The 21,429-nt window shown below is 41.9% G+C and overlaps 1 protein-coding gene across 6 annotated transcripts in view; it reads left to right on the forward strand.

Annotated features, from left to right (window-relative positions):
- Positions 1 to 21,429, forward strand: part of RNF144B (ring finger protein 144B) — a 172,265-nt gene that overhangs the window by 77,728 nt on the left and 73,108 nt on the right. The window contains exon 1 of one of the 6 annotated variants that reach the window (XM_057304961.1): positions 1,632 to 1,714. The exons of 3 other annotated variants lie outside the window; for them this stretch is intronic. Coding sequence is in view for 1 of the 3 variants with exons in the window: in XM_026511563.4 (XP_026367348.2) it covers positions 19,828 to 19,914 (87 nt within the window). In the remaining 2 variants the exon portion in view is untranslated. Of the gene's footprint in view, positions 1 to 1,631; positions 1,715 to 19,319; positions 19,915 to 21,429 lie in introns of those variants that run through there. 2 more of the 6 variants (XM_026511567.4, XM_026511563.4) reach the window with 2 other exon arrangements.

Consider the following 21,429-nt stretch of genomic DNA (forward strand, 5'->3'; position numbering starts at 1 on the left):
ATGTGTACCTCCTATATTCTTCTGCAGTGCTAGAGAAAGAAACTCAAGAAGAAAAATTTATTGTTGCATTTTTTTGGTAGGTGGCCCAAACTTATAAATATTAGGTGTTTCAAAAATTTGTTTGCAGATCTGTTGTTTAGAACTTGGAACTCATTTTACTATGGAAACGATATTACACTTGGTAGTTTAGGTTTCTAGCCCAACTGTAAATGATCATTTGGTTTACAATACAGCTGAAATGCTAATTATTACCTTGTACTTTACTTGCTCTTAAAATTGGAGTCTAGATTCTTTTGTGTCTAAAGGCCTGAATTTGGGCACCTGGGTGGCTCAGTCGGTTAAGCGTCTGCCTTTGGCTCAGGTCATGATCTCAGGGTCCTGGGATCAAGTCCAGTGTCGGGCCCCCTGCTCCTTGGGGAGTCTGCTTCTCCCTCTGCCCCTTCTCCCACTCATTCTCTCAATCTCTCTCTCTCTCAAATAAATAAATAAAATCTTAAAAAAAATAAAGCCCTGAATTCATTAGCTTTTTGAAGACGAATTTCCCTGAACGTGTCTAAAGTTCAGTATTTTCTGGAACCTTCATTTTCTCTCCCTCTGAAGGAGGGAGAGAGAAACCACAGAGGCATGCAGGTGAATGATAAGTGGTCTCCAGGTGTGGAAAGTGCAGGTGTATGAGATGCCACAAAAGGAAGGGTAGTAAGATAGAGTAGAGAGTAGTGAGTTTGCTGTCCTTAGTGACTCCCCTAGGAAAGATGAGAAAGTCTGGAGAGGAGGACTGGGGAGGGAAGAATGCCTGGCTGCAACATTTGATAAATAGTTATCGTTATTAGTTATTCGATGCCTGTGTGTAAAATACTTATTAACCATTTTTTTTTCTCATGTGCAGTTCTTTGAGTTGTTTTTTCCCCTCGATTAGCCTGCTGTAGATGAATAATGAGTTTTACAGCATTCCCCATTTGTTTAGCTGAATCCCTGAACTTACCTCTCTGGGGTGAGGCACAATGGCTGCACAGAAGTCCAGACAGGTAACAGGGAGGTGTGCACTGGCCTCTAATTGCATGGCTCTGTTGTGTAATCCCAACGTGCCTTCATGGAGATCCTGCAGAAGTGTTTTTAGTGGATGATTTCATCCCTTTTGCTGACTTGGACCCAGACAACTTTACATTCTCAGCAAACAGATGGACAACAAGGTTGAAATAGGATCTTGTACCGAAATAGGTTTGAGTCATACACTTTGACTGTTCCCTCTTCCAGGAAACTTGCCTCTTCCTTCTTGCAGGAGGCCAATGCTGAGAATTCATGTACTCAGAGTTGTTGACTCTCTTCCCAATATATGTTTTCTGTTTGTGTCTTGGTTAAGATTTGGCTTCTGCTGAGATAAAGAATATTGTCTAATTTGTTTTGGCAAAACACCTGGCCTTTTGCCCTAAGTAGATGTTTAAAAATAGAATTAAAATGTTTTACATCAGCCTTCTATTTTTGGCCTCCTTACAAAAAGTTCCTGATGTGAGAACAAGGGGAGCTTAATTTCACCTATAAGTTTACTTTGGGAGGCAGGCATGCGCCGGCAGAATGTCACTTGACTTGGTTCTTGGGCTCCAGTCCACGTTGTGCCAGTCGCTGCCTGTTTGAGTGCAGGAAAGCCTGTTCGTTCTTCAGTGCTCAGTTTCCTCATCTGTAAAAGGGGAAGGACCAAACCAGCTGAAAGAGTGTGGTGAGTGGTCAACGAGATGATGTCTGTGGGAACGTCAGACGCAGGAACATTGCTAGAATAACAGGTTTCGAGTCATTTTCAGAGGTTGGAAAGTTGCTAGTTTATAATGAGTGTGCAGTAATTCACTTACAGATTTATTGGTTCCAAGCCGAGAGTACTGGACTCAAGGCCTTTCACTCAGTCCTTTCAGGAAAGGGGTAACTAGTCTTCACTCCTTTGTCATTTTGGCCTCATTTGAATTTTTGAACGCAGCATACAATAAAGCCCCGTGTCATTCAGGGCATGGTGTAGACCGCGGTGCCTGCCTCCTGCTCATTTGGAACATTCAATGTTCTGTTTGCGGATGAGAGGCTGAAGTTGATGTGATTATCAAAGGAACATCTTGAGCGGCCTGAACTCCCCAACGGAAACAATTAGCCCGAACTGGGCAGGCGGCCAAATTTACTGTGTTCTTTTGAGCTCGGATTTCTGCCTCCTGGTCTCCAATTTTGGTAGCCAAAGGTAGGGACCGTGGCGTCCGTGTGGTCCCAGGCCTTGCAGGAATCTATGTAACAAGAAAGGGTTGAAAAGATGGGAATTTTTGTGTTTGTTTGTTTTGTTTCTCAGAATTTAAGTAACAACATCGAACTTTAGGGGACTCTGACAAGTTTCGTCTCCGTTGGTCAGAGAGGATAGGATTTTGGACTGGCGAGGAGGAGCTCTTCAGTCTGGGTGTGCACATTCGGTCACAAGAAAGGAAGACAGGGGCGCCTGAGTGGCTCAGTCGGTGAAGCGTCCGCCTTCCGCTCAGGTCATGATCTCAGGGTCCTGGGATTGAGTCCTGCATCGGGCTCCTTGCTCAGTGGGGGGTCTGCTTCTCTCTCTGCACCTCACCCCACTCATGCTCTCCGTCTCTCTCAAATAAGTAAATAAAATCTTTTAAAAAACTTAAAAAAAAATCCAAAGTAACAAAATATTTAAAACATTAAAAAAAAAAAAAAAAAAAAAGGAAAGGAAGACAGATGCTTGACAGGGGCACCCCAACCAGTAGGATGGTCGAGGAGCCTTATGCCAAAGTTTGTATCATTAGTCTTGATTTGTTTTCTCTCCCCTTTACCCAGGGAGGGGGAGGAGTCTTCCTTCCTCACCCTGTTGCTCGGTTTGCTGCGCTAACGTCACACAGCTGAAGTAGTTATCTTCAGTCACAGATGCTATCAGGGCAGTCATAAAAGCACCTTTTTGTCTTCAGATAAAATCTGAAAGTTTTAACGTCTTCCTAATGAGCCTCATTGGAATGAAGAAAGCCCTGGATGTGAATAACGATGAGGAATAAAGTTAGAGGTGACTTTCCGTGAAGATCATTTGCTTTTAGTACAGCCTGAAAAAGTTTATAAAGGAGTAGTTTTCAAGTTGGTTTTTTTTTTTTTTTAATGGCATGCCTAGGCTGGCGAAATTTTTTCTGCCATCAGCAAAACTTATCTGCTATCCATCTCTCTCTGTTTGCTCATGCTGTTCCTTTAGCCCAGCGTCCTCTCTGTCAGCTTCCCACACTTCTGCCCAGGCTCTCCCCGTCCTGCAGGGCGGGGCTCGCCAAGCTGCCTCCCTGGGGCCAAGTGGCACCACACTGCCTGGCAGACGTGGCTCACTTTCCCTACACCACGTGAAGTGTTCTGTTGCATTCGCTGTTGTATTGCCAGCACCTCAGAACGAACCTGGTAGGTAATAGGAACCCAATACATGTTTGTTGAATGAGTGCCTTCATTCAGGGTAAGAGCACAGTACTCAGGGTAGGAGACTGGAGGAGGCCATCCATGGCGCCCTACAGGGGAAGAGGGAAGTGCAAGTGGAGAGGGTGTGTCACGTTGAGTGACATTTTGGGGCAGGAGGACCTGTTCATCCGGTGGAGAAGGTGGGGAAGAATGGCATGGGTATGTATTGAACCAGAGGAATTTGTGAAGGAGAAATTTGAAGTGCCTGAAAATACTTTCGCACAGCTGGCACTGAGATGCGAAGTGAAAAGGGGGCAGAAGATGGATCTGAAAAGGTAGGCAGGTTGTATGCGACTTTGAATTTTGTGCCAAATAAAAAAATCGTTTAGGTGGGATTGGATCTCGTAAGGTCATTTGATTTGAGGAGTCATTATTTAATTAATTTTACGTCGAGATTACTTCACAAGGAATGGTTGGGTCTATGCGTTTGTGTTTGAAACAAAAATTTCCTGGAATCACAAATTAAGATCTTGGAAGTGTTAGGGGATTCTACCTGACTTAGAGGTAAAAACGTAGGAGTCATAATTTAACCCTAAATGGTCTATATCACGAGACAGCTTTATAGCCCAATCTCTATTTTAATGAGCCTTTTCTGGTATATCAGTTACTACACATTTAAAAATGTGATTAAACTTAGATCTTCTTCTATAACGACTACTGCTGGGAAGATATGAGGCAACATATACAAAATACTTAGTACTAAGTACCTCGCCTGGCACACAGTAGGTGCTCCACAGTATAATCTGTTTCTTTCCCCAACTGGCCAGACCTGAGGAAGCTTCTACTTTATGAACTTCTAGGAGAAACTGTAAAAAAACAAAAACAAAAACAAAAACACAACACCCCGTCTCCAAGTGTATATTTGTTGAAATATCCGCTAATTCTTTGGTAAGAGTTTGGAATTTCCTTGGTGATTTTAAACAAGATTTCCTCTATTAAATGTGCTCATTGTGTGAGTCTTAGGTCACCAGGGCTGATCTGAGGTGAGCCCAGACTCTTCAAAGCCTTGGTGGGACTACCTGTTTTAGCAGTTGCTTACATTTAAAAATAGTTCTAACCCCCCCACCTCAAGGTTTCAGTGAATCATGCTGAGGCGCTCTGGACGTGCAAGAATGTGTTTTGCTCTTGGATTTGTAGGTGGGCAACAGGTTTACCTGTTGTCTAGCGGTGCCTGTGAATGCCGAGGAGGAATTGAGATACCAGGTTGGAAAATGAAAACTTGAACTACGCGTTTGCTGGGCCCCATCCAGGAGTATTGCATGCCTTTGCTTTGTTTTGATTAAATTCCAAGGTGATACAATCATCCGGCTGTTAAAATAATTAATTGTCTTGTTTTCTACTTAGAAGTATAATGGTTCCAGTTTTGAAGTCCGAATGCTTTTGCAGTGGGACACTGGGACACAGCCATTGTTCCTGGGACTGAGACTTTAGGTGAGCAGGTCAGCTCACCAGGTCACATCAGGGAGCATGTATTTCTTTGGAGATGTGAGATTTTCCAAACCCCAATTACTAGAAGTAATAGAAATTATTAGCCCACCTGGTCAAAAACAAAGCAAAACCATACCAAATATAAACAGTAGAGATTTTTAAGATCCCATTTCCTAATTATATATTCCAATTAAGTTGGAAATCAATAATAAAAATATGACCTCCCAACATATCACTTGAAATTAAGAAATGCTCTCTCAGATAAACCTTTGATCAAAGAGTAAATTGAAAAGCAATGGTATATTCTTTAGAAAGCAGTAAAAATTATACTTTGTACCTCAATTTTTTTTTAAGATTTTATTTATTTATTTGACAGAGACAGCCAGCGAGAGAGAGGGAACACAAGCAGGGGGAGTGGGAGAGGAAGAAGCAGGCTCCCAGCAGAGGAGCCTGACGTGGGGCTCGATCCCAGAACGCTGGGATCATGCCCTGAGCCGAAGGCAGACGCTTAACGACTGCACCACCCAGGCGCCCCATGTACCCCAATTTTTAGGGCATAGTATATACCCAAAACTTTACTCAAAGGAAAACTTAAAACAGTAAATATATATAATAAGCATATTATATATATTTTATTCATGAAGAAAAGTTTAATAGAACACCTGCTTCCCTCAAAAAGAAATAAAAAAGGTACTGATAAAGTTAGAATTAATGGAATAGGGGAAAAAAAGCAGAATGGCTAAATAAGACAAAAAAATTGGGAAAAGTAAAAATATTCAAGATTAAGATTGAGGAAACAGACACAACCACAGAAGCAGGAGAGTCCAAAAGAATTATAAGAAATATACATGAAAACTATAAAATGCTATAGAAACACATTTGAAAATATAGAAGAAACAGATAATTTGTAAGTAAAATGCAGATGGCCAATACGGACTCATCCAGAAGATTCAAACAGATCAATAGAAGTCTGTGCCTGTTGTCCTGTCCCATTTGGCGTTGGTTCTGGACTTCATGATTTTAACACGCACTGAAATAAGATGGGATGGTAATTCTCTGCCTTATCATATCAGGTTGTGCTGTGGTCTCTAGTAGTGTGTGTGATGTGTGTGTTGTGAGGAAGGTTTTTACTTGGGGCGCCTGGGTGGCTCAGTCGTCAAGCGTCTGCCTTCGGGCTCAGGTCATGACCCCAGTGTCCAGGGATCGAGCCCCGCATCGGGTTCTCTGCTCAGTGGGAAGCCTGCTTCTCCTTCTCCCACTCCGCCTGCTTGTGTTTACTCTCTTGCTGTATCTCCCTCTGCCAAATTAATAAAATCTTAAAAAAAAAAAAAGAGAAGGTTTTTACTTTAACACGTGCTTAACCCTGTATTCCCCCCGCATTCTCTCCAAATGCAAGTTAGCTCGCACCCCCCTTTAAGAGACAGCATGTAGATTGCTGGCTAATAACATGAAACACGTTCCTATGTTGGTGGCTGAAGACCACTCACTCATCCCAGGCCTGCTGGTGGCTGGAGAGGTACTCAGTGCTGCGAGTCCTGCCCGCAGGTATACCAGATGGTTGTACCATCCCCACTCCACCCGGTCCCTGTGTCCCTGTGGCCTACAGAAAGCACAAAGCTGCCAGGCTGACTTCAGTGGAAAATGTGGGAAGTCTGAATGTTCTTGGTGCAGTGGTTTTGTCATTTTTGTGTGGTGTAAATAGATAACTATTTAATTGTTTAATAACTTTAAAATGTACTTGGGAATAATCCCCCTTTGTAGAAAATGAGCTAAAGAGGTACAAAGTGTCATGAAAAATTGAGTACTGAATTTCTGTTTCTAAGGAAGATGGTGATGAGGGGCGCCTGGGTGGCTCAGTCTGTTAAGCGTTTGCCTTTGGCTCATCCTGGGATCGAGCCCATTGTTGGGCACTCTGTTCAGCGGGGAGTCTGCTTCTCCCTCTTTCCCTCCCCCTGCTCCTTCTCTCTTTCTCTCTTGCTTACTCTGTCTCTCTCAAATAAATAAATAAAATCTTAAAAAAAAAAAGATGTGTAATTCACACATCTACTGAAGCAACATCCATGGCTACTTTAAAAGTTTGTAATTACTTTAAGAATGCTTTGCCCAAAGATCATGATTTAACACCTGCAGTGGCAGAAGGTGCCATTAAATTTTAATTCTGTGAAGCATGACTTTTCATTTAGATCAAGTGGCTCTTCTAAATCTGTTCCATGCATTTTCAACTTTAAGTTTGCTTATGCACACATAAAAAGGGAAGTCATCACTATTGATCTTTTGGTTCCATTAGCAGAAGATGAGTTAACACACAGATTATGCTAGTTTCATTTAAATGTTACCAGATGCTTCAAAAAGAAAATCAATTAAATTTTTTACCTGAATGGTGTAATTATTTTCATATAATTCAGAAAAGTTTTTAGAAAAATCAGTCCCCTGAAGTTTAAACATTTAATATTACTGTGATTTCTATTTTAAATTTGTTTTAAAAGTTTACCATCAAAAAATGAAATTTATATATGTAAATATATATTTATAAAATATATAAATATATTATAAAATATATAATATAATTATATATAAAATACATAAAATACATAAATATATAAATATATTTTTTTAAAGAAAGGGAGGGGGGAGGTGCAGAGGTCGAGAGAGAATCTTAAGCAGACTCCATACCTAGCATGGAGCCCAACGTGGGGCTTGATCTCAAGACCCCAAGATCATGAACTGAGCTGAAATCAAGAGTCCCATGCTTAACTGACTGAGCCACCCAGGAGCCCCTGAAATTTATATTTTTTACAGCTTTATTGAGATAAAATTTATGTACCAGAAGCTTTACCCATTTTAAGTGCATAGTTGGAAGACTTTCAGTAAACTTGTGCAATCGTACAAACATCACCGCCATTCAGTTTTGGAACACTTCCAGTCACCCCCTGCGGAAGCTGCCTGGTGCCCCTTTGGAGTCAACCCTCACATTCACATCCAGCCCCTGGCAAGTGCTGAAAATGATTTCTTTCTCAGTGAGAACACAAATAAGGATTTTGGTGGGGCACAATGTCCAAGTATACACAATGGAATTACTAGAATAAGAAATCCGTGGGACAAATAATATCTTAAAAAAAAAAAGGGGGATGATCTTATCAGGGCGCCTGGGTGGTTCAGTTGGTTAAGTGGCTGCCTTTGGCTCAGGTCATGATCTCAGGGTCCTGGAATAGAGCCCCTCATTGGGCTCCCTGCTCAGTGGAGAGTTTTTATCTTCTTCCTCTCCCTCTGCCCCTCCCCCCTGTTTGTGGTCCCTCACTCTTTCTCTCAAAATAAATAAACAAAATCTTAAAAAAAAATCCATGGAACAGGAATGTGCATATATAATTGCACGTAGAAGTCATTGTTTCTTTCAAACAAATTGCAATGAAAATAGAAATAACAGCCAAAGTTTACAAATATTTTTCTACATACACTAAGTTGGTGAACTACAACATTTTTGTGATAAAGCTGATGTTGAATATGAAAAGTCCTTTGGCATGCAGCGTGTGTTTTCTGTCCTTGCAGCTCATTATCAATCAGATTTTACAAATATTTTGAGTCTTTGAAGAACTGCTTTGTAAATCAGTGCTAATCTATAGTATTGACTTTTTTTTCCTCTCAAAGGAGTCCTCTAAATTTGTATTTTGTTTGAGATCAGTTGGAAATTTTTAATCAAAGTATTAGTTAATGGAACAAGCAGGGTTTTGAATTTTTACAAATTGCAACTACGGAAAACAAAGCTTACAAACAGGAAAGCACTAGAATTTATCCTTATGAGGTAGGGATTGAACAATGTAAGTGATAAGAATTCAAGTACAGTGTGCAAGGTTTAATTTTGAAATTTTATAGTTGTACTTAGAATATCTAGACTTGAGGGAAGATTCTTTTGATAGAAATACTATTTTTAGTAGGATACATTTGGGTTTTGCTCAAGAATTCAAAATAGATTGAATTTTAGAAGGTTTATGATTTCAAGGTATCTAACTTTGATGAAACAGTAAAAAGAATCATAAATAGAATTCATTTGATGAATATTTTGTAAAAATATTTCTCCAAGAAAGGTACTAAAAACAAAAAAATACAGTGTCTTTTAAAATACTTTGGCTTGAATATTTACATTTCTCAATATAAAAATAAAAATTAAGAATACACTCCATGTAGTAGAATTTTCTCTGAGCTTACCAGGTATTTGAGCACCGAAGAGAAAGCATCTCTCAATTAAAAATATTATGGTCTACAGAAAATAGTCTATTGAAGGGTTCAATAATTTCACATGAAATTAACTATGAAATGTACCTTTGAAGAACAGTGCAGGAATTTTTATAAAAAAATAGAAAACAAGATTATATTGAAAATATAGCATCTTTCATAAAAATAGCAATGACTCAGTGTTAGTAAGAAACTTATTAAGTACTTGAATATGCACCAAGAAAAATTTCCCTTGCCATATTTTTAATATTAAAATAAAGCAATATAAAAAAGTTTAAAATTGTTTTAATGAATACAAACATGTTTTATTTTTTACGTTTTATTTCTGAAAACAATTTTTTAATTGAACCATTCTATTTACCAATATATTTGTCCACAGACCAACTATTTTGTCAACCACTATATATTTTTAAAGTTATTTCATTTTAATTGTTTATTAGTGTCTTCTTTCATTCTCAGAGTGCCCTGGGATTTTATGGTCATTCTGTCTTTAAGAGTCAGATAATTAGGGGCGCTTGGGTGGCTCAGTTGGTTAAGCCTCTGCTCTGATCATGATCCCAGGGTCCTGGGATGGAGCCCCCCGTTGGATTGGGCTCCCTGCCCAATGGGAAGTCGGCTTCTCCCTCTGCCCCCCCTTGTGATCACGCCTGTGTGCACATGCTCTCTCTCAAATAAATAAAATCTTGAAAAGAGTCAGATAATTAAACTGTTATTTAAACTTTTTCAGCTCATAGAAAAAGGTAAGTATTTCCCCAATTCACTTTATGAAGCCAGCATACCTTTAATATCAGTATAAGACAATACAATATGGTCAAGAAGGTATGGTTGCAGGATATAAATTTGGTTCAATATGAGAAAATCCAGCCACTGAATCCATTATATCAAAAATTTAAAAGAAAAGTAACATCATATTAGTAGTTGCTGAGAAAACATTTAGTAGAGTTCAGTAGTACTCCTAATAAAACTCCTAAGGAGGAATAGAAGGAAACTAGAAATAATAAAGACTATCTGTGAAAAACTAACAACAGCTTTATTTTATATGGTGAAGTATTAAAACCAATTAAATAAGGATCTAGATTAGAAGGCCTATGACCAGCATTTTTATTTATCATTGTCTTTAATGTTATAGGAAATGCAATAAAACAACAAATTATATTGCTGATCTATTTACTGGAATGGAAGAGATTTAAAAAAACATTTTCTTGTTGCTGAGAGGACTGTGTATACACCCTCTAAACGTGAGACCAAATTAAAAAGAGAATAGCCACTCTAGTAGAATTAATAAACTATTTGGGGAGATGGCTGGATGTGAGAAATTGAAAGCTTATCTCTAAGCAATGAGTTCTAAGAAATGGAGGCATTATTCCCTTAAATAATAAAACCATAAAAATATACATAATATATAAATTTCCCACAGCTCAAAAATAGAATATCTGCATAGGCTTTTAAAAATTGCGTAAAATGATCATAAAGTTTTATATTGATAAATACCCTATTGAAGCTAAGAAAAGTATGAAATAGGGGAATATTATAAAGCCACCATAATCAAGACAGTATTGGCCTAGCAACTGACAAATAGACCCTTGGAACAGAGTAGATTCAGCAATAGATTATTCAGGTTGTTGGGAAACCTTCTTAATCAAGACTGGAAACCCTAGATTAATATCTAAAATACATAAAGAACTCTTCAAGTCCTCACCAAAACAAAAACCAAACCAACCAACCAACCAACAAACCAAAAAAAAAAAAAAGAAACCAAAACCCAAAACCCAATGTCCAATTAAAAAAATGGGCAGAGGACCTGAGTAGACATTTTTCCAAAGAAGACATACAGATGGCCAACAGACACTTGGAAAGATTCTCAACATCACTCATCATCAGGGAAATGCAAATCAAAACCACAATGAGGTCTCATTTCACACCAGTCAGAATACCTAGTATCAAAAGACAAGAAATAACAAGTGTTGGTGAGGATGTGGAGAAAAGGGAACCCTTGTGTACTGTTGGTGGGATTGTGAATTGGGGCTGCCACTATGGAAAATAGTATGGCGGTTCCTCAAACAATTAAAAACAGAGCCACCATATGTTCTAGCAATTCCACTTTTGGGTATTTATCTGAAGAAGATAAAAACACTCATTTGAAAAGACGTGCACCCCTATGTTTATTACAGCATTATTTACAATAGCCAATATACAGAAGCAACCTAAGTGTCATTCGGTAGATGAGTGGAGAGAGAAAAGGTGGTATAGATGCAATGGAATATTGCTCAGCCATAAAAAGGACAAGATCTTGCCATTTGCAACAACATGGATGGATCTAGAGAGCATAATGCTAAGTGAAATAAGTCAGACGGTGAAAGACAAATACCATATGATTTCACTTATATGTGAAATCTAAAAAACAACAAATGAACAATCAAAAAAACGCAGACTCTTAAATACGGAGAACAAACTGGTGGTTGCCAGAGAGAAGGGGGGAGGGTGGGTATGGGCAAAGTAGGTGAGAGGATTAAGAGCTACAGACTTCCAGTTATGAAGTCAATACATCATAGGGATGAACAGTACAGCATAGGGAACATAGTCAATAATACTGTAATAACATCGTGGGGTGACTGAGGGTAACTGGACTTACTGTGGGCATTCTGTAATGTATATAATTGTCAAATCGCTCTGTTGTACAGCTGAAAATAAGATATGTCAACTGCACTTCAATGAAAAAAAAAAAGACTGGAAACCCAGGAACTGTATAAGAAAAGGGAGGCATATCTGAATATGTGTAATCAAAAACCACTTTGTAGGAGTAGTAACAAAATAAACCAGACATCAGCTTTGTTTGGAAAAAGTGTTTGTAAAATATATTTCAGGCAAAGTGTTAATATCTACAATTTAAAAAGGGTTCTTACAAATGGACGGGAAAAATATCAACTATTCTAAAGCAAAATGGACAACGAATATGAATAGATAATTTGCAGAGCTGAGATAAATGGTGTGTGTGTGAGTGTGTGCACACACGCGTGCACATACATGGTGTGCTTAAATGAGCACAGAGCAAAATGCTTAACAAGACACCATAGGCTGTTAATTTTAGCACGTGGTGAGTGAGGGGCTGATGTGGGAAGTGAAAAACATGCTATGACACACTTCTGACAGACTAGCGAGGAAGATAGACCAATAATTTGAGTGCTCCCTAAGTGCCGTAGTTGAGGAATAAAGAGAAAACTGAATGAGAAGAGGAAGGAAAGACCTATGCATCTTAATAGAGAGGATTCTGGGCAGTAAATTATTTTCTTCACTACTGGCCTTACAGGATTGTTAATTACTTGCAACTAGTGGCGCAGGGACTTCCAGGAGGTAAGAGGAGTTAAGTGGGTCAGGCATAATATGGAAAAGGGCACTTTGCAAAGACATGTCACGTAACCGCAATTCTTGCTTAAACTCATCTTCATATATTTCCTAATCCAGGATTGCTCTCCAGACACCAAGGGGAATGAGAAGGATCCACTTAAGGAACACTGATTTGTAAGAAGGATCTCTCAGATTCCATTCTGTTGGCGATGCAAACATCGTTGCCCAGAGTCTGTGGTTTTTGCTGCAGTTGTTAATACATAGCAAGGTCCTTGGACCCTCCCCCTGAGGACTATACCGTGGCATGTGCTGGGGAAGGTCTGGAGGACTTTTAGGGGTAAGGTGAGGGTGTGGAAAGGAAATAGGCTTCCCAAGTGTAGGGGAGATTTTCCTGTTGCCCGATACAGAAGAGGATCCCTCCCTCTCAAGGTACCTGTATTTCTCAATCCAGCTTCCATCTAGCTGTGCCTTCCACGCCCTTCATTTGGTTTCTTTGATCTGTTGCAGATGATAGTATTTGTTCTATCTGGCTTCTGGTTTCACTGGCGACTTTTAAGGTTCATTATTTTGTAGGAAGAGGAAAGAGGGCAACCAATTGGCAGTGTCTGGGATGATGACATATGGGAACATTGTTCGGGGATTTTTTTTTCATTGGTTGTCTGATACGCAGAAATTCGGAGGGGATGTTAATATTAGTAGAAGGATTAATGCAATCTTTGCAAATAAAAAGATTCTGAAGACTATTTCTTTGGACTTTCTAGAGGAGAATCTTTTTTTTTTTTAAAGATTTTATTTATTTATTTGAGAGAGCATAAATGGGGGGGCGGGGAGAGGGACAAGTGACTCCCCGCTGAGCAGGGAGCAGGACACGGGTCTCCGTCCCGACCCTGAGATTATGACCTGAGCGGAAGTCAGATGCTTAACTGACTGAGCCACCGAGGCACCCCTCTAGTGGAGAATCTGAAGTCAGGGCTAATGCAGTCATTTTTTCTGCAGTTAGGTAATGGACAAGAATGCTGAATCCCATTTTCTCATTGGCCCATAACCCCGGCTTGCTAGTGGTGTTATATCTGGGATATCCAGAGTCTTGAACAACTGAATCCTTTGGAGCCTTGCTCTCTGGTTAAGCTCTCCATCTCGAATCACGGTGGGTCCTCAGGTGGCATAGTGGCAATGACAGCTTGAGATTATTCAGGTCTTGTTTTTCTTGTTGGGGCTCAGCTGGTTTTGACTTGCTCTGGGAGATGTTCAGATGCTCTTGTACGGTTGAAATAGACCAAATGACTTGTCTCCAGCTTTTTGAAACCCTTTGTTATTGAGGTAATTGGATGACTGTCATGTCATCCCGAACGTGTCTCGGGAATAGTTTCTATCGCGTTAGTTTGGTGATGTTCTTCAGTCTTATTTTGTATTGTGTCTTACTCTTAGTTCAAGGCTTAATACGCTCAATGACTGTTGACTGAATGTATACATGAACACCATTAGGTACCGCAGGAAAATGCAAATGAAGTTACAGCTGTTTGGAAAGGAAATGGCCAAATTGGCAGTGGCAGAATACTGTGACCTCTGCCTTACATCTTTTCCTGTGGACAGAATTGCACTCTGTTGCAGAAGCTGGTTTCCCAATACTGGTGTTCTTTCATCTGATTTTTTGAAACTGCGAGCACATCTTTTTCTTCAATTTAGGTTTCAGGGCAGGATGTAATTAAAATGTCACGTCTAAGGTACATGTTACTAATTTACCTACTGAAGCATATTGGAAGAGTAATTTCAACTGCCTAAGAATGAATCTGGATTTTTTAAAAAAAGATTTTATTTATTTCTTTGAGAGTGAGCAAGAGAACACAGGAAGGGGGAGGGGCAGAGGGAGAGGGAGAAGTGAGCTCCCTGCCGAGCAGGGAGCCTGAAGCTGGGCTCCACCCTGGGACTCCAGGATCATGACCTGAGCCAAAGGCAGACACTTAACTGAGCCACCCAGACGCCCCTTAATTTTTTTTTCTATATTAAAGAGAATAGTTTTGAAAAGAAGAAATTCCACTTGATTCTCTTCTTATGTAGGACCTCTGCATTTTATAACATATATCTATTATATACTACATATAGTATAGAATGTATTATAATGTAGTATCTTACACGCACCTGTTGAGAAAGCTAGTAATTCAATTTCTATATTATTTTTGGCCTCCTATGTAGGGAAAACTTTGAGTATGCTTTGGATTTATTTTGGTTGTGCTTTTCTATGACCTTAGGTATATCACAAGTTAATAGAATCCTTGTTACAGTTTGGATTACTTACTGTTAATGTGAAGATTTTGTTTGCCTTTTCTTTAGGAAGGTCTATAATTCAGATTAGGGAACGATTCTCTATTATGAATATCAACATGACTAGTCTCAGGTGGATAGTTCGTAATATCATGTCCGTTACTGCTCAGGAAAAATGCTGTTATAGATTGTAGTTGGCTGGATTTTACTTCTCAGTCTGAGATATCAAATGTTACATTTATTTTTGCAGTCTAAAAGAAGCAGTTCCTTCCTCGGCTTATTTGAGGGCTCCCCTTTACCTACCCTTTAAATACTGGGGTTCCTTTGGGTTCTCTTTTCTTTCTTTTTTTCTTTTTTTTCTCTAAATAGGCTCCACACCCAGCATGGAGTCCAACATGGGGCTTGAACTCATGACCCCGAGATCAAGATCTACGCTGAGATCAAAAGTCAGATGCTTAACTGACTGAGCCACCCAGGCGCCCCTTCTTTTTTCTGATTCCTTTCGTTTTGCTTCCCATTTCCCTTCCTTCAATGAATAACAGTGACTGAGTTCTTACTGTGTATCAGGATTAGGCCATGCTGTACAGCTGAGCAGGTTGTGTACTGCACAATTCCAGGAGGTGACATTCACTGACCCACCCCAAAGACTTGGGTAGTGTCATCAGGCACTGTGCTAACTACTTCACAAACCCCTTGTTTACCCCCACAACAACCTATGAGATGAATAGCATCATTCCTATTTCATAGACAAGAAAACTGAGTTTTGGGTATGTTAAAAGTTGTTTAAGGTTACGCAGTAATGAGTGGGCAATAGAGTTTGTATGGGTCCCAAAGCCTTTGCTTCTCTCTACAGCATTCTACCTTTTGTGGGTGATCTCAGCTCTTGGTGAGCTCATCCATGACCACCACTTAATGATGCTGATTCCTAAAGGACTCTCCACCTCAGATCTCTCTGTTGGTGGAAGACAAGTCTTCCAGTGTGTTCCAGAGGCACCTCAGATTCTAAAGGATTCAAATTGAATCATCACTTTCCATATGACTGCTCCTCCTCTATTCCCACTCTCAGCTTGTGGCACATGCAGCCTGGGCTCCTCTCTCTCCCTCACCCCCACATCCAATCAGATACCAGGTCCCATCCCTTCTGTTTCTCAAATCTCTCTCCACTTGTCCCCTTCCGTTCTAGGCCAGTTGTCCCTACATGGGTTCAGGTCCTCATTCTTGATTCTGAATGTATCTGTTCTGTTTGACTCACGACAGGTACCAGCTAGGTGCTTGCCCTGGCTGTTGCCTCGGGCTCGCTCACCTCTCTCCACCTTGCCTACGTGGCTGCTTGAAGACTCAGCTTCAAGTCACTTTTGCAGGGAAGCCTTTCTTGATGGTTCTCACCAACCCCTTTCCTTTAGCTGAATTGCTCTTCTCTGTGTTCCCACAGAGCATTGCATTTATCGTTTCACTCCTCATAGTACCCTGATCATTGATTTTCTTGTCGGACTCCTTCCCCAGACTAAGAGCTCTGAGGACAGGAATCCCATACAATTTATCTTCGTCTTTCTAGCATCTAACAGCTTCTCTGGGAGGAGATCAATAAATGCTCCAGGGGCGCCTGGGTGGCTCGGTCGGTTAAATGTCTGCCTTTGGCTCGGGTCATGATCCTTGGGTCTTGGGATTGAGCCCCACGTCAGGCTCCCTACTCAGCGGAGAGTCTCCTTCTCCCTCTCGCTCTGGCTCCCACCCAACCCTCTGCTCTTGCTCTCTCTCAAATACATAAAGAAAATCTTAACAAAAAAGCTCAAGAGAATGAATGAATGCATACTGTGGACACACTAGGCAGGTCTGAAAGAGTTTTGATGAGTATAGCTTTGTCATATAGTTTGACATGAGGAACCATGATCCCTCTAGCTTTATTCTTTCTTAAGACTGCGTTGGCTATCGGGGGTCTTCTGTGCTTCCATACCAAATTTTAGGATTGTAAGTTCTATTACTATGAACATTGCCATTGGAATTTTGATAGGATTGCATCGAATCTGTAGAGGGCTCTGGGTCGTATGGACATTCTAACAATGTTCATTCTTCCAGTCCGTGAGCACAGAACATCTTTCCATTCCTTGTGCCTTCAAGTTTCTTTCTTCGGTACCTTATAGTTCCAGTGTACAGAGCTGTTGCCTCCTTGGTTAAACTTATTCCTAGGTATTTTATTTTGGGTCTGAAAGAGTTGCTCCCATACTACTACAGTGTTTTACGTGTTTACTTGGTCCTATTAAAATTTTCATGTAATTTCTATTAACTCGCATAGTGAAAATAATCGGTGCTGATGTTATCTAGTCATACAATTTTCCCCCTTTCTCCCTGCCATTTGCAACAGCAAGCTGCATGATCGTTGCCTAACATATGTTTTCGCAGCAGCTTCTTCCCTTATCCTGTTGACAAAAGATTATAACTTAATTGCATGATAATTTAAAATGTGGATTCTGAGTTGAACTTTGGTCTAAGGCGCCCAAGTTCTGTATTGACAATAGTGAATAAACTAACCTCTTAGAAGGTGCTTTGTTTACCTTTTCTGATTCCATCAACAGCGGCCACTACATTAAGAAAATACCTTGAGGTTAGCTATCTTATTTATTTTTATTTATTTGTTTTATTTTTTAAAAAAAGATTTTATTTGAGAGAGAGAGTGAGAGAGAGAGCATGAGCTGGGTGAGGGGCAGAGGGAGAAGCAGACTCCCTGCTACGCAGGGAGCCCAACACGGGCTTGATCCCTGAGGCTTAACCGACTGAGCCACCCAGGCGCCCCAAGGTTGATTATTTTAGAACCTAAGCTACTGCTAAATTTGAAGCTAGACTCCTTAGGGGTGGTTATTAACATGTACCTTTTCACCTAACACGGTTCAGGTCTCATTCCCGCTCTGCCCCTATCTGGTTCCAGCCAACCACTTAAATCTCCCTGGACATCAGGTTTCTTTTCTTTAAAATTAGGCATTTGGACTAAACTAGCCAGAATGACTTTTCAGTCTCAAATGTCCTCTGATTCTATTACTCTGCGTCTCTCCCTACTGTGTGTTCTCGGTCTTATTTTCCTTGCCTGTCTTCCCTTCCTGCCTCCCTGGCCCCACTAATGGACTGGTCCAGGCCTGTCCTACCATCATGCATACTGTGTTTTTCAAGCCCTTGGCTTTGACTTGGAGGTTTTCCTGAACATGGAGGGCTGAGAAGCAGCAGACTTGTGTTGTCTGGAATGGTGCCCACTGACCCTACTTCACTGGCATGCTCAGATCCCCTCCACAAAGGATGAGTGAACCCCTTCCTTTCAGGAAAAACATTCCTGACTGCTTTTGCAAAAGTAGAGTGAGGTTGTAGGGCAGGTGCGGGAAGAGTCCTGTGTCAGAGCAGTGACATTCCTAAATTGCCAGGGTTCAACAGATTTGGGACTGTGATTGTGACCTGGGGAGGGGGCGGGCCACCAATGGGGGGAGTGAGTTGGTTTTATCATCTGTGTTTTTTTTTTTTTTAAAGATTATTTATTTATTTATTTATTTGACACAGAGAGAGAGACAGCCAGCGAGAGAGGGAACACAAGCAGGGGGAGTGGGAGAGGAAGAAACAGGCTCCCGGCAGAGGAGTCTGATGCGGGGCTCGATCCCAGGACCCTGGGATCAGGCCCTGAGCCGAAGGCAGACACTTAACGACTGAGCCACCCAGGTATCATCTGTTTTAAACATCACACAAATGAAGTGTCCAAGGTTTTGGAGTGAGGAAGGCGCATCCCAGCATACCCTACAGCTTCTGGATTATCGTGTGACCTTTTCTTTAACTGAGTCCAACCTGCTAGGTTACAGTGGGTTCCCACATACATTTGTTGAGAAAGCACTTCAAGCGAAATCATTGTGTCATCAAGGTGTGCCTTTATTTGAGGAGGTAGACGAAGACTGTCCTGCTTTGATTTGCCTGCGTTCTAATTTTGTCAGTAGACGCAAAACGACAAATCAGGTTCAAGGTGTTTCTGATGAGACGAGCCTGGGAAGTGTTTCTATCAAAACAGTGCTCTGCCCAGGTGGGAAGGTAGGTCGGGGCTTCTCAGAAGTGAAAGAGGGAGATTGAAAGAGCCAGGAGGGAGGCAGAAGAGAGGTGTCCTAGCGGGGCACGTGCAGACAAGCAAGGAGCCTTCAAGGCCAAGAGGTGCCATGTCCCGGTCTGGGCAGGATGAAGGGCACTGAGGGCTGCCGCCGGACACCCTGCCCCGGATTTCGGGTACAGCCGTCCCAGAAGGGCGACAGGGAGAGGTCCCGAGCGGTGGCGCGGGCGCGGGAGGGCCGGGGAGGGGGCGGGCGCGCTGCTGCCCGGGGCTCGGACAGGGTTAAAAGACCATCACCTGCCGTGGAAGTGCGACCCAGATGGGAAGTAGGAAGTGCCGCGCCGGAGCTTCCTGTATAAATAGACGCGCGGCTCCCCGCGCTGCTGCTGGCGAGCTGCGCCCCACGCTCCGCGGGGCTCGGGGCGACGCGGCCGCTCCCCGGGGCCGCCTCCGCCTCCTCCTCCCCCCTTGCCTCCTCCCCCTGCCGCCCGCCCCGGGGCTGGGAGGCCGAGTCCGCCGCAGCCCTGCGGAGCGCCGAGCTGCCGGCTGCAGAGCGCGGAGGACGGGGCAGAGAATGACCCGGCTCCGCCTCCCCGCGGCGCGAGCAGCCCGGGCTGGCGGGGCGCGCGGCGGCGGCTGCTGAGACGCCCGGCGGCGCCCGGACCGACGCGGCTCTCCTGCCAGGTAGGTTTAGCGAGCTCTCGAAACGCGGCACGCAGGGCAAGCCAGGCATGGTGCTGGACTAGGAAAAGGAAATAGGGAAAAAAAAAAAAAAAAAAAAAGAGAGACTCTAATTCCCTGGTTCGGAGCTTTATTTCCTGCCTCCAGTGCTTAAAGCCATACAGTGTGGAATTCATTCGAAATGCCTTAAACACCTGTTAACTTTAAAAAATAGACGCCTCGGTCAAGGTAAAGAGAAACTCCTTTCGAACAAAACAGTCTCTACAAAATGTATTGATTGGCAAATTCAAGATGAGATCAGACCTCCCCGTGTCGTCCTTAAGGGGACCCAAAAGTTGGCGTAATCTCAGATGCTTACCTTCTGTTACTCGGAAGTGCACCGCACAGTGTTGACAGACATAGATCGGAATAAGATGGGCTCTTGGCCATACGTTATCGTGAGTATTTTGTCAGGTAATTGCTGATAACACAGAGTGACACTCTGATCCTATAGTGCTGTTCTCGAGTTGAAGTTAAAATGAAACTGATTCCCCCTTCAGCAGAGAAAAGGTATGTTGAGCTGACTTTTGTCAGGGCACCTTTTTGCTTTTCTCAGTAGTTTCGGGGATTCTGTGAGTTTACTCCTGATACATAGTACTTCTCACATTAGATTTCTCAGAAATGAATTCTCCGGTCTGGGAAAATGTCCTCTTTCTTGCTTCCACTGTTGTGTGTCACTTTATTTCTTGCTGCTGCACACATCTTATCAAACAGGAGCTGGGGGTCCCCGGAGGGCTGTCTGTGTTCTTGTAATGTGGCGTTTCTGGATGTTGATTTGAGCCCTGCGCGGTCTGACTTAAAGAACAATGTATCTAACTTTTCTGAAGCAGCAGATTGGTGGTGGTGTGGGGGGGGGGGGTCGTAGGCCCAGAAGCAAAATAAATGAATTTGAGATGACTCAGTTCTTAGGGCGTGGGTAAGAGGCAAAAGGAACCCAGCCAGCCTTCACGGAGTTTCTGGCTAATTAAAGTATCTGGCTGCTGCCGTTTTCATGTAGATGAGCCTCCTGGTCCCTTTCACATCCCTTTGCTTTGTGGGTCCCTCCTTCTCCTGACTCTGTCCTCCCTTCCCTTATGAACAGAACGTTAGTCCTGTTCATAAGTAGTGACCCCTTAAGTAATTCTGAAACTCTATTGAGGAGGGGGTGGAGGGGGCAGGAAAGATCTATGTAGCAGACCCACGAGCCACACTGAGATAATTGTATTAAATCCAAAACCTCCTGTTTTACCCTTGCGCACCTGTGACTGGTCTTTTTTTCCTTTATGGTGGGCACACACTGGAAAAATAGGTAAGAGAAAAACCCTTCTGTTTCTAAAGTAGCCTCTGACTAATTGAAACTGTCTTGATGAGTGAACAGATACAAGGTAACCGTGTAGAGAGAATGGAAGTATAAAAAAGAGGTTGAGTTGCAGAATCGGGCTGCTTGACTTTTTATTTAAAACAAACAGAAAAAAATACTCCCCCCCCCCAAAAAAAAACCCCAAACCAATCACCCTAGATAACTTTCTCCCGCACTACTGTGCTGGAAGCGAGGTGTGAGTGTGGTCAAGCACTGTCCATTTACCCAGAGTTTTACAAATATTTACAGTCATCTATGCCAAATATCTTTGCACTGAGCCCCACAGAACATTCTCAGCATTCAAAAGCTCCATTCTCATGAATGGCTTCAGTTCATTGGCAATTTAAAGGCATCCAGGCTTCCAAACTAGGTCAGTTTAAGACATGTCTTTTTTTTTTTTTAAATTAGTTTTTGGGTCTCCCAGATTACTAACCAGGTTTTCTGAGGCAAACTTGACAGCAGAGAGAAAAGTTATGCTCTGCCTAAAGAGAAAAAAAAAAGCTTCTTTATATAATAACCACTTAGCATCCCAAAAATGATCTTTCTCTTCAACAATACTAGTCCTTTTCATCTG

This window comes from Ursus arctos, unplaced genomic scaffold (assembly GCF_023065955.2).
Source record: "Ursus arctos isolate Adak ecotype North America unplaced genomic scaffold, UrsArc2.0 scaffold_31, whole genome shotgun sequence".
NCBI classification, from domain to species: domain Eukaryota; kingdom Metazoa; phylum Chordata; class Mammalia; order Carnivora; family Ursidae; genus Ursus; species Ursus arctos.